The following is a 13,373-nucleotide window of genomic DNA, read 5'->3' as shown; positions in this document are numbered from 1 at the left end:
AGTACTTGGTATCGGTATCAGTGACTACTCAAGAATTGAGTACTCCCACTAGTACTAGAAAAAAGTGGTATCGAACATCCCTAATTCTAAATATTCTTCTTAGTGCCAGGATCTAGGTGACATATAAGCAATCTGATTGGATGAGATTTTACATTTGAGAAACCAATAGGCAGGCTGATAAATAATAATAGCTTATCCATCTAGATCCACTTGTTGTTTTGATTGGTAATTAATCTGGAGCCTATAAGCCTTCACAAGAAGAAATGATAATGCCAACCAGCCTTGGTAAATCAGACAGCAACTTGCGGTAATTTCATTGCATAATTCTTCATCCCATTATCCTAATTTGCAGCCATCAATAGTCAACACCCTCAAGGGTCTTGTGTCTAAACAGTCGGAAATACTGACCCTGATTTGTGCAGTTTGCGTGGGTTTCGTCGCTGTAGTCCCCGCAGTCATTATCCCCGTCACAAGTCCAATAATCCGGGATGCATCGGCCACTGTTGCACTTGAACTGAGCGCTGGAACACGAGTGACTGCAGCCCGCCTCGTCACTGTTGTCCCCGCAGTCATTATCTGAAAGGAAAATTCACTGTCACAACGCTTGTTACAAATGTAGGAGGCGTCCACTGCCCGATAGGAAACCCTTTGTAGGAGAGGGGTTTGAATATTTCAATTGACGAAGTGCTTTTTGTTCACACACAGTGAACAGATTGCGTCTAACAAAACATGAATGATGAGAGTTTTAATAATGAGAGAAACTGCATAGATCAGAACATGCACCATGAGGGAATGTACCCAAGTTGATACATTGAGCTTGGCAGCAGAGCACGATAAGCAGTTTCTGCACCATTCAAACCTGTCCTTTAGCACATTTATCGCGACAGAATCTAACTTGATAGGCAGTGAAAATTAATTCTGCCGAGACGCTTCTTTTGATCATTTGACCTGTCATTCCAAAATATACAATTAGATTTTCCCTATCTTTGCTCGACTCGATAATGCAGTTGCAATTTGCTCAATCTAATTTATCCCTGAACCTTCACGCAGCAGCGATATTGGCATCAGCGTGCGGTCGTGTTTAAAGCCAAGCAGCTTTTAATGGTTTGCTAGCCTGCCGGGCTAATCTACGAGCTGGGCAAGCGCGTTGGCTGCTGCGGTGCATGTTGATCTACGCACTAACCGGCCAGGTTTGGACAATGCAATTCATCAGAGCCGTCAGCACAATCCTTTTCTGAAAGACAGAAGCAACGGAAGACACCGGAATTGGCGAATAGCACGGGACTAGATAGGGAAGAAAACACACACACAAATCTGCATGGGGACACAAAGGAGGACACATGCCAGAAGGAGGCTGGTGCTCAAACATGGAAATGGCACACACACACACACACACACACACCCACACACACACACACACACCCACACCCCCACACACACAGAGAGAGAGAGAGAGAGAGAGAGAGAGAGAGAGAGAGAATTTAAAATCCAGGAGTGATACTCACCATTATCACAGCGCCAATTAATGTTGATGCAGCGTCCGTTGTTGCAGGTAAATTGGGTGAGGGGGAAACACGTGGGGTAGGCTGTGTACACCAAAAGAGATACAATCATTTTAAATACTGGTGATGAATTTTTAAAAAGTACAAATATCAAACTGTGAGCCAAGATGGATTGATGCCATGTAAATACGTGTGTGCGTGTTTTTGGAGCGCTCAAAACCCAAGTCCAAATCTATTGAATATTTATGTTTTTTAATCAACGTACATTTAAATAAAAGTTTTTTAAGCCCTTTCCAGTACCCTCTGGCATCATGTAGTGGGATGTAAGTTTTCAGTCTGTGCTGTAATATGGCCTTGACTGCGATACAGCCACAAAATTCCTAATAAATTGACCACCCACTCAGTAACTAGTATTTTCATTTGACCATTTATTACTTTATAATATTTATAATACTCCTGCAAGCCACTGGTCAATAGTTTTCAGAATAAAGTTGGGTTCAAATTTTTATTTTATTTTAATTCACTCACTCACTCACTCACTCACTCACTCACTCACTCACTCACTCACTCACTCACTCACTCACTCACTCACTCACTCCATGTAAGCCACACACATGGTCTCCCAGGCGGAGAGGGGAACCCACGCCAACCAGCACCGAAGGCAAGTGACGGTTCCACTCCTCCACTTGGAGCCCAAGTTGGGTTCAAATTTCCCACCCTCTGTCTGCGGAAGTGATGCATTGTGTTTGTGAAAAAAATGTTTGCAGTTTCAGTTTTCGGCCACATGTGGCAGTAGCAATTTGAAATTCAATTTCCTGCATTGAGCGGCTTTAACTCACGGTGTCGCAACTTTCTGTACCGTAATCAGAAGATTGCGTCGGCTTTTGATGGCAGAATAGTCAGATATTTTATGATTTGAGTCACTGTCTTGTTGGAGGATGTAAAACCTGTGCGTGAGATCAAGCTTTCTGACAATGGGCAGAGCACATTTCGCTTCAGAATGCATTAATACAAGATACTCTGTGCCGGATGCAACAAAGAACATCAGCTAGTTCCCTCCATGTGTCACAAAAGTGTTCCTTTGCCAAAAAGCTCCAATTTAGTCTTATCTATCCAGCGGAGATTTTCTCAGAGTCTTTGTCGTTTGTCAATACTAGAACATCCGAGTCTCATTTCAAGTTATTTCAGTGACCATTGTGTTTATTTTTTATTTTTCAAAAAAAGTGTGTATTCCTTCCATGCTGCCAGCGTTCCGCCCGTGTAATGTCTTTCATACTACCTCTGAAGCCATCAGATTTCTGCGTCACCTTTATCCCCCATCCCACCTTAAACCCGGTGCAGTGACCTGTTAACAGATTGACCCACCGCAAGAGGCGGGCTCATCGGACCGATCGCCGCAATCGTCATCCAGGTCACACGTCCAGGAGATGGGGATGCAGCGCCCGCTGGCACACGAGTACTGATTGGGCGGGCACGTGCGAGCTGAAAGGCGACACAACGAGAACTGAGCAAAAAAAAAAAGGTGAGCGCGAATCTGCCGGATTCGCATTTGTCCGACTACCTGAACAGGTGGTGTTGGATTCGTCCTCATCGTTGCCACAGTCATTGTCGCCATCACACAACCAGCGCAAGGGAATGCAGCGGTTGTTCTGGCACTTGAACCTGTCGGTGGGGCAAGTGTGCTGGTCTGGATAAGAGAAAAGAAACAAGTCAGAGGTGGGCTGGAGAGATATGCAAATGAGTTTGAAGGGGGGAAGCAGACAGGAAGTTTCACACTAACTTGGATCAGTGTCATAAATTGGAAGCAATGACCCTCTGAGGTGTACAGTATATGACTGTGTGTGCGTGCATGCCAACTCACGGCACAGCTCGGGAGCCTCATCGCTGTTGTCCAGACAGTCGTTGTCGCCATCGCACTTCCAGCGCTCCTGGATGCAGCGATTATTCTTACAAGCAAACTCTCCGGGCTGACACTGAGGTGGCGGCACGTAAGATGGGTTGGCTGTGGATGGCCAGAAGAAGCAAAATATTAAAGGGATACTTTACTTATTTAGCCATTTTTGGCAGTCAAACATTTAATATTTTGCCTATAATTAATTTGATACTTTCATTATTTTTTCCGTACTATTAGTACCTTTAAAAACACTTGCTGTCGACTGAAAAAGACATCACTAGGGCTCAACCAATCACAGCTCACCTGTTTTCTAGGTTTGGTCATGTGACATTCACAAGCTGAGCTGTGATTGGTTACCTGAGCCCTTGTGATGTCATTTTCAGTCGACAGCAAGTTGCAAAATGTGTTTTTAAAGGTGCTAATTGTACATAAAAAATAATGAAAATATCAAATTTATTATAGGCAAAATATTAATGTTTGACTGCCAAAAATGGCTAAATAACATTAACATGGAGGGGGGAAAAAAACAAAGAAAATTTATTTATTATTTATTTATATTTATTTATTTATTTATTTATTATTAGGCCTACTGACATTATGATACTGGGCAGTATAAGACTAGACTAGTGGTGATTGGTTGGTAAAGCTACAGTCGACCCCCAGTTTCGCATATTTGTGGATATTTTTAAATGAATTTATTTACTTCATATTTTGGAATTTTCTCATTTTTTTCCGAGAATAATTTCCCCAATGTCTACCCATTCCTCATGGGAAAGTAAATATTGAATGTTTATTAGTGTTTTTTTAAGATTTTTTTTCTACTCGGAGTGGCCCTTGATTAATAAAAAATATATATATATGAAAATAATCTTTATTTTTTTTATCAAAACTGAAAAAAAAACCTTATTATTATTATTATTATTATTATTATTTATTATTCAAGGCCACTCAAAGTGTGGTTGCGGGCCGCATCCCCATTTCAGGCATAAAGTAATTGCAAAGAGTTGATACTTGCCTTTGCAGCTGGTGTTGTCAGTTGGGTCAAGTATTTGGTCTTCTGCACAGGCGCACTGCCTGCCCCCTGGTATGGCCAAACAAAGGCTGGTGCAACCTCCATTGTGCACACGGCAAGCATTAGAACCTGGAGATGAAGAACGTGAATCGGTGCTTATTATGACTCGTCGCAACAGACACTAGAACCGGCTTGTACGGTCTACCTTGCTGCTGCTGAGCGTCATACATGCGTATTTCAAAAATAGGCGGCCTTTCATTGCGCAGCAGGGTGGCAGTGCTCGTGGTGGTGTCCAACTTGTAAATACTGCCACTCCGATACTCGTTCCAGAACAAAAAGTGCTTATAGTGGCAGAGACCAAAAGCGTGGTTCAGCTCCTGACCCTCGTACACCGTCTACCCATGTGAGAAAAAAGGGGGGAGAGGATAAAATGTGACAGTAATGACCTTTCCTCTAATGTCTGCCTGTTTCCAGCTAATGATGCTAGAAATCGAGGCTGTTAACATTTTGGGGCCTAATACCAAACAACCATTAAAACACCTGAGAACAAAAGTCTGTTTGATTTGTAGCCACTTCATAAAAACAAAGACATTTGGGTACAGTTCACATTTTAAAATATTTTAAAGTATGTGCAAGTACCACAATAAACCAAGCAGTTTGTACTTAATGTGGCTAAAAACAAACACCAAAATGAATGATAAACTAAACATGTCATTAAAATGTGCCACTTCTTTAAAGGGTAGTCAAACCCCGAAAAATAAAAAATAAAAATAAAAATCTTGACAAAAATATGTTCTATCGCCCCACTAGTCTAAATACAGTATTCTGGTCAGAAGGCGGCCATTTTGTCACTTGCTGTGGAATGAAAATGACATTGCAGTTGCTCAGGTGTCAGGTGGTATCCAATCACAGCTCAGCTTCAGTAAACAGGTGATTTGTAATTGGTCATTGCCTGAGCCCTGAGCAACTGTGATGTCATCTTCAGTCGACAGCAAGTAGCAAAATGGCCGCCCCCTGAGATTGAAAAAAATGGCTTAATTATGCTGAATATTCTACAAATGTAATATTAATCAGAATGTCATGTTTAGACTAGTGAGGTCACATATAACATATTATTTGTCAAGAAATGTTTAAGGTTGACTTCCGCTTTAAGGTTATTTCCTTATAAGGTCACTAACAGAGAAAACACTGTCACTACTGAAGCTAAGCTAGGCTAAAGCACTTCAATAACAGTGATAGCATCCAGTTGTGACCTTGCGTTCTGAGGTGTTGAGGTAAACCATCTCGATGCGGTCATAGTAGGCGTCGACCCAGTACAGGATTCCCTGTGGGATGTCCAGGCTCAGGCCGTTAGGCCACAGCACCGTTTTGCTGGTGAGGAAGACGTTCCTGTTGGAGCCGTCCATCCAAGCGCGTTCAATTTTTCCACGTTTGCTCTCCTTGGGATCCTCCTCCCAGTCTGTCCAGTACATCCACCTGTAGACAGAGGAGGGAGGATAGGCACCATTTTTTTTGTGTTTTAATGGAAAGTATAACATGTTAGAAAGATACATTTAGAGTACAATACAGAAAGAACAATATTTCTGTCTAGTTGACATGTAGTTTCAAAAAAGTTAGTTGACCCCTTATGTAGATAGTTGAAAAAAACAGTCCTTACGTAGCAGCTTCTGCGAAGACATTCTACCAGATTTTGCATTGTATCTGTGGGATTTTTCATCCCAAGTATTTTATTTTTGTATAGAAAACACAGCCAAAGAATGACCTTGTATTATACACAAGGACAAATTCATGCTGTAACAAAACATTTCCTTCCCCAACCTGTTCCCATAATATGCTGAAGAATCAAAATTTAAAGCGAAGATAAAGCTTTCGTCGAGCGATTAATTGATCAAAAGTTCTGTCTCGATACTTTTGCTCATACAATGTATTTCCTTCCCCCCATCTGTCTTAATTTCCCTTCCTCCTGCAAATGTCTCTTCTTCCTGCCTTTTCTCCTGGAGCCTGATGGATTTCAGGCATTAGTGCGGGCTAGTGCCTTTCCCATGGGTAGCGCCGTCAACGCACATCGCGGCAGCAAACCAGCGAGCGTGTGCGCGCGTGCGTGAATGTGTGTCTGTCTGCGTGTGAATTTTCAAGCGCATATTTCTCAAGAGCGAGCCCGGGAGGTCAAGATAATAAGACTCATCCATACACAGGCAGATTATGCTCGGTATGACAGCGTGAAAGGCAGATCCGTGTGTTACTGAGCCATTGGAAAGAGATACAATAGAAAAATAAAAAGTCTAAACACCCCTATCCAAAATAATATGTTTGACGAAGATCAATCATTTCAAAACTTTTTTTCCAGCATTTATATACCCTGTAACTTCCATCCATCCATCCATCCATTTTCTTGACCGCTTATTCCTCACAAGGGTCGCAGGGGGTGCTGGAGCCTATCTCAGCTGGCTTTGGGCAGTAGGCGGGGTACACCCTGAACTGGTTGCCAGCCAATCGCAGGGCACACAGAGACGAACAACCACCCACACTACCCTGTAACTTGTACAACTCAATTTGGGGAGGGTCATATTTTATAGAGGGTACTGAGATAATGTGGCTGCATAAGTGTGCACACCCTTATAACTGGGAATGTAATGCTTTTCCAAATGAAACAATCACATGTTAATTGGGAGTTGGCACACACTTGTCAACATTTAAAACACTTTTAGATTCACCCCAATTTAACAAAATTTGTATGTTGTTCCAGTAGGTATTTCCAAGGCATTTAATATAGCATGGAACATCAAGTAGAGAAAATATGGCAAAACAGAGACATTACCAAGAACTCAACATATAGGGCTGCTTGATTAATAAGAACATATAAATCACGATTATAATGGCAATATTGAAATCAAGATTAGGACGATCATTTATTTATTTGGTACAAAACAAGCAAATATTTAAATGTAAAAAATCTTAAGACAAATACAATTTTTTGAAACACTATATGTAAATATAAGTTCCTTTTGGATTAAATACATTTTATTAAATTTGTTATTTTAAAATAAAATAAAAAGGTGCAAATGTATAAATTTATACAACTTAAACAACTAAAAATTAGTATTAATAATCTTTTTTTTCTTATTATGCTGATTTTGTAGTTGTGGAGTATAATAATTGAACTTGTAATTAAATTTTGATTAATCGCATCGTCCTCGAAAACTGACAAAAAGATGAAAAGAAAACTGATAAAAGATGTGGAAACCATTTTCCATAATTACTAATATTGAGAGCACGTTTTTTTTTTATCATTATATGTACAATTTCTCAATGAGTAGGGCGGAAAACTTAGTGACAAAAGCCAGGAGTGAGTGTCTATGAAGCTGTACACTTGTACAGAGCTGATTCAAATTATCATCAACCTTGGTGGAGGTCTGTGAACGGCCTTGTAGTAATTATTAGAGATAACAAGAGATAATGGAAGATGATTGGTAGCGAGCAGACTAAATGAGATAATGGCCCATTATTATCACTCGAAGTGCTTCCCAAGCACGCACAAAAATCAGCATTGATGGTGGAGCTATACCTCTAGTTCTACCTTATATCTTTATCTTCGAGACCTGTCATTATCAAACTTTGTGGCAGAGCCTTTTGCTAATTCCGCAAAGGTTTGGGATTCAACATACACTTTTTCTGAAAAAAGAAAGTGCAGCTATATTAAGTTACTTTCTCTGTTTCAACTGCTCCCATCTCACTTACCCATTGAGAGGGTCCACCACGATTGCGCGAGGGTGAGTCATTTTATCTTCAATGAGAGTCTTTCGAGTTTGGGAGGCTTTCTCCAGCCGAGCCACGCTGATGGTTTTCTTGGGCCCGTCATCTGTCCAGTACAAGTTGTCCGCCATCCAGTCCACTGCAATGCCCTCCACTGTGTGGATCCCTGGTGGGCGGGGGGGTGGTATCATAATTATGTTTCCTGTGCTGCATTTTTTTTCCTTGTGGTGTCGTAACCCACCTTCTTTCAGAATGGTGTCCCTCTCAGTCCCGTCGATCTTCTGCCGCCCGATGATATAACTGGTGGCGTCGGCGAAGTAAATGAACTCGGTCTCAGCGTGAAAATCCAGAGCTCTGGGCTTCATCAGATTCTCGATCGGGATCATGTACTCATCAGGCACCCTAGCATTCATGTCCATGCCCCTGATGACACCCGGTCGACCTTTACCATAGACTAGGAAGAGTTCATGCTCAGGCTCTGAAGCAAAAAAAGAGGAATGAACAGCAGCACTTAGATGGAAATTATTTGCACACATCTCCTTGTTAGAACAAATGAGCATTGCATTTTTATTTTTATTTTTTTAATAAGAAACGAATAACAAATGGCCTTCAATTGTGTCTTTTGAGTCGCGGTAAACTTTATGTAGCGTTTGAGAGGCTCTTTCAGTAAGATCATTTGGAACATATTCACAATCTCTCTGACACCAGGAAATAAATAAATAGGGATATACATTTAACACACTCACAGACTCCATCAGTTCTTTCTTTCAAAGCTTCTTATCAGAGACTTTTGTTCAGTGAGGACAATTTAACAAAAAGCAGCTACCACAAACATTTTGAATTGAATAACCTTCCAAATCCATCAGGTTGTTTGCTCTGTGTTGGTCAATAATCCCTGAAAGTGTGAAGGATTTGTTAAAAATGTACCTGTTACTTGACCTATGCTTCCTCATACACAACCTTATAAATGCTGTAATGTTTTATTTGATCGCTATAAAGCGTAAACTCAACTCAGACTCTGCTGTATATTTTTGTTACAAATAAATCTTACACAAGAGATGTCTGAGTGAAAAGGGGTGCACAAATACTGCTTAACCCCTTAAGCAGACTAGCGTCTCTTAGTTGTCATTTTATTTATTTTTTTGTCCACAGCAGGACTCAAACCATTGCACTTTTTCAGTTTCAATTTTCAACACCTTACAGATCAGAGCTAATGTCACACTCAATATCTCAGAAACTTGAAATTAGGTTCTGTGCATCATCAACAATAACATTCTCTTCTTTCACACACCATTTAATGGGGGAGTTTATGCGAAATATTTCTTTACAATATGTTCTATGCAGCCCCTTTAGTCTAAACATTTCATTTCGTCACTTGTTGTCGACTTAAAATGACATCACAGTTGCTCAGGGATGAGCTAACTACCAACCACGGCTTAGCTTGTGAATGTCACATGACCATACGCAGAATACAGGTGAGCTGTGATTGGCGTAATGAGCAGCTGTGATGTCATTTTAATTAAGTCGACAGCAAGTGACAAAATGGCCGCCGCGAGGACCCCTGAAATGGATAAAAACAGGTTGAATTTTGCGGCTTCACATTTCACAAGAGCAATATTAACTCATTTGCTCCCAAAAACGTATAAACACGTTCTATTTTAAATATTGCCATCCTCCCAAAGACGTATTTATACTTTTTTTTTTTTTTATGTTTTTTATGCTACAGCATACAGAAGGCTTTGATGCAGCCCCTGAACTGAAAAGAATGCTTGAAGTAATGGTAGCTAAAAACGGCCAGAAGAACGCAGCAGAGTATAAGAGATCAACCAGTGCTATGTTGCAAAAAGCTGCTTCCCCCACTGTTTTAAACAGATTTGTGAATAATGATGAACCTTAACTATATTCTAATGCTAATTGCTACAAAATGGAAACAGATAGAAATACACTTTTTTTTTTCCCTGATGAAATAAGATACTCTAATCTTTGGTAGTTTCCATGTTTTGATAGCAATAGAACAGAATATTCTGTGGGTCTGGCAAAATTAGCCAAAATCCAGTAAACCAGCCGGAAGCGAAGGGGGTTGCTTCAGTGAAAATGAGTTAATTAGAATGTCATGCTTAGAACAGCAGGGGCGCATAATATATATTATTATAAATGGTTGACCTCTACTTTAATACATTCTACTTCTCGTTTCATAACACCACTTACTTTTGCAAGACTTGCCATCACTTCCCAGGCTGAATCCAGATCGACACCGGCACGTGCGGGTCTTGTGTCCGTTCCCCAGCAGGCAGATGTCCGAGCATCCTCCTGCTTTTCCGAACTGGTCCACCTCACAAGCGTGGCTTCGAACTGCACAGGGGTGAAAACATAAAAAGTCGCCGTTTCCACACACATGAAGTTGTATGTGACAAAAAGGTGGTGCGTACCAGGCGGTTGGCGTCTCTGATGATAAACATGCAGCGCGCCTCCCTTGTCCACGCGTGTCACCACTTGGTAGTCTGGGCTGTTGAATCGATTGATCCGTATCACGCTGGTCTTGGGTTGCATGTTGGCGTTGTCCGAGTTGGTGGCATAGAGGTAGTTTTCAAAAACGGTCAGCCCATACAGATGCTCGATCTTGGACAAGAAATAAAGACAGACACCACATGAAAAATTGCTTCATCATCTCTCACCAGATGGAAACTCAAAGCTATTTTTATGCTAAAATGTTCTCTGTTTGAACAGACTTGTGTCATGATTACACCAGTCGTTGAGTGAACAAATCTTCAAAAAAGATGCTTCAAGCTAATGCCATCCTCATTTGAAATTTGTCAAACTAAACATAAAACAAATAGAATTACACTTGTGTACGTGAGACTTCTTACATAATTTTGCTGCTAGCTTAATGCTAACACAACAACACAATGCCAAGAAGATGAATACGTCAGATGCTCACAGTAAGTTAGCGTGCAACAAAACGAAAGACAGCCCAGATGTTTTTTTTTTCTAGATTTCTGAGGCCTCTGCAAATGTTTCTCCTTGTGAGATTTGTTCAGGGTGGCCGACATACAGCTTTATGCATCAATGCGAGCATTTGGAGGATCCTGCTTCAAGAGGTTCTTTGGACTCCAGGGACAGCAGAAGCTGCTCATCAGTGGCTTTTTCACGGCTGCTCTCTTGCATAATACATTTGCCTGTCAGAATCTTTCCTTAATACGCCTTTATCAGATAGAACCCATTTGCTTTCTGAGTCATACACAAATTATTTAACATGATATATCTCTTGAAATGTCCAGTGTTTTGCTTTCGTAAGGCATTAAACTATTTGTCACTTTTCATCAGCGGAAAGATCCGTCCATCCAATTATGCATCCAAACGGCGACTTGTTTAATGTTTGAACAACTTCCTTTAGTAATTTTCCTTCATTTAGGCTAATCTGACAAACTAATTATCAAACCTGTCTGAGATTGATATGAGTGATCGAAACAAGCAGCAGACAACATCCAGTGTTGAAATACTTCCTAAGACAAATCCATCCATTCATTTTGTATACCGCTTTTCCTTATTAGGATCGAGGATGTTCTAAAGTTTATGCCAGCTGATGGTACACATTTTTTAACGTGCCAATATAGCTCCATTCATGGACAATTGTAATCGACCAGAAATCAATAAATCCACTTAAAAGTAAGTACAACTCTTCAAATTAGTCAGATATTGTCTTTTTTTTTGCCTCACATGAAGTCCTCATCATGAAAATGTTTCATAGTTAAATTCCACAACCAATTGAGCGGCATTATCAGAGACAAGAATTTGAATACTATTGTTTTATAATGTGCAGTGGTATACAGTACATCTGCACTGGCTTATACGAGAGCACATTTGAATAATTTGGAGACCTTATTTAGCTGACTGAGTGGGACAAAATAATACAAACATCTTTCACTTCTCTTACATATGAAGTTCTCACATGCTGTTCGGTGTGCTGCACGGTTGCATCTAATAGAAAACAGTAGATGCGATTTAACAATCTGACAGAAACTTACTGTAAGTGGGTCTACTTTTTAAAAAAAGCACTTTACAGAGAAAAGTACACAAAAACATCACAAAACTACTGTGCGTCCTTCATACACACATTTATAGTCTCCTTAAATAGGATAATTTGCTGGTAAAGTAGCATGTGGCAGAGGTACTGTTGCTATAGTAACCCGCTGAACTCAACCATGTGATGCAGGAACTCAAACTGTCTAAGTTGGGAGCCACAAATGAAAGCGTTTTGCTGCTCTTCCAGGACAGAAATGATGGACAATTCGCCTTCCAAGGCAGAAATGTAACAATAGGAGAAGGACTTTCAGATCTTAAATGGTTAATCAATGATGCGGCCAAATACACAGAGACAGAGACTTATTATGGTTTTCGACAGACTGAAAGACATGGCGCTGCTATGGTGACACAGGAACTGCAGCTCCATTATTTTAAGGACACCACTTTTTCTACCTCTATTCATCCCAAATTACCCTCTGTGGAGCAGACTTAGAGAGCTAGACTTGCTTTGAAATACACAGGCTGGACACATAAACTGTTCTTGCTTTTATCACACTATAAACATAGTATTACTTCAACTTAATGTTAATATGCTAATATTTTCTGCCCTTATTTTGCAGTTAAAATTTATCAACCAGTTATTTAATCATTGTGCTTGATTTTGGGGAACTGGATGACGATTGACCGTGTCTTAAAATCAATAGCGCATGAGCTGAAGTACCCGGAAAAAACTCCCACACAGAGAGAACATGCAAAGTCATCGCAGGAAGGGCAGAGCCAAGATCGGAAACAGCAACCACATAACTGTAAGGCAGATGAGCTAACCACTAGGTCACCGTGCTGCCAAGTTCTGACACAATTGAGGGAAAATTGAGTGCACTGTTATCATATTTTTTTCTATGTATGATATGTAACATGATAATAATGGACAATGATGATGTATTAGCCATTCTTAGTTTGTCTAGTCTCATGCAGTTACTATGTCCCTTATGTTGATAATATAATCTTGTCAGTTACTTATGTAGTTACTACAAAGTATGTCCCTTGATGCTAATGGATGATGATAATGCATTAGCCACTCTTAATTTGTCGACTTATGTATGTATGTATGCACTTATGATGACAATGAGATCATGTTGTCAGTTGCGTATGCAGTTACTATGTCTCTTATGATAAAGGATTATGATGC

At 40.4% G+C, this 13,373-nt stretch overlaps 1 protein-coding gene across 5 annotated transcripts in view; it reads right to left on the bottom strand.

Annotated features, from left to right (window-relative positions):
* LOC144023246 (low-density lipoprotein receptor-related protein 1-like) overlaps positions 1-13,373 on the bottom strand; it is a 120,783-nt gene that overhangs the window by 53,660 nt on the left and 53,750 nt on the right. For all 5 annotated transcript variants that reach the window (XR_013284509.1, XM_077528453.1, XM_077528455.1 and 2 more), the window contains exons 9-20: positions 10,591-10,780; positions 10,370-10,513; positions 8,403-8,639; positions 8,147-8,327; positions 5,662-5,884; positions 4,614-4,803; positions 4,412-4,537; positions 3,364-3,504; positions 3,064-3,189; positions 2,868-2,984; positions 1,506-1,586; positions 409-576 (exon numbers count right to left, since the gene is read on the bottom strand). Coding sequence is in view for 4 of the 5 variants with exons in the window: in XM_077528453.1 (XP_077384579.1) it covers positions 409-576; positions 1,506-1,586; positions 2,868-2,984; positions 3,064-3,189; positions 3,364-3,504; positions 4,412-4,537; positions 4,614-4,803; positions 5,662-5,884; positions 8,147-8,327; positions 8,403-8,639; positions 10,370-10,513; positions 10,591-10,780 (1,924 nt within the window). In the remaining variant the exon portion in view is untranslated. The remainder of the gene's footprint in view (positions 1-408; positions 577-1,505; positions 1,587-2,867; positions 2,985-3,063; positions 3,190-3,363; positions 3,505-4,411; positions 4,538-4,613; positions 4,804-5,661; positions 5,885-8,146; positions 8,328-8,402; positions 8,640-10,369; positions 10,514-10,590; positions 10,781-13,373) is intronic.

The sequence above is a fragment of the Festucalex cinctus genome, chromosome 8 (genome assembly GCF_051991245.1).
Source record: "Festucalex cinctus isolate MCC-2025b chromosome 8, RoL_Fcin_1.0, whole genome shotgun sequence".
Lineage (NCBI taxonomy): Eukaryota > Metazoa > Chordata > Actinopteri > Syngnathiformes > Syngnathidae > Festucalex > Festucalex cinctus.
This window is presented reverse-complemented; position numbering and strand designations above follow the sequence as displayed.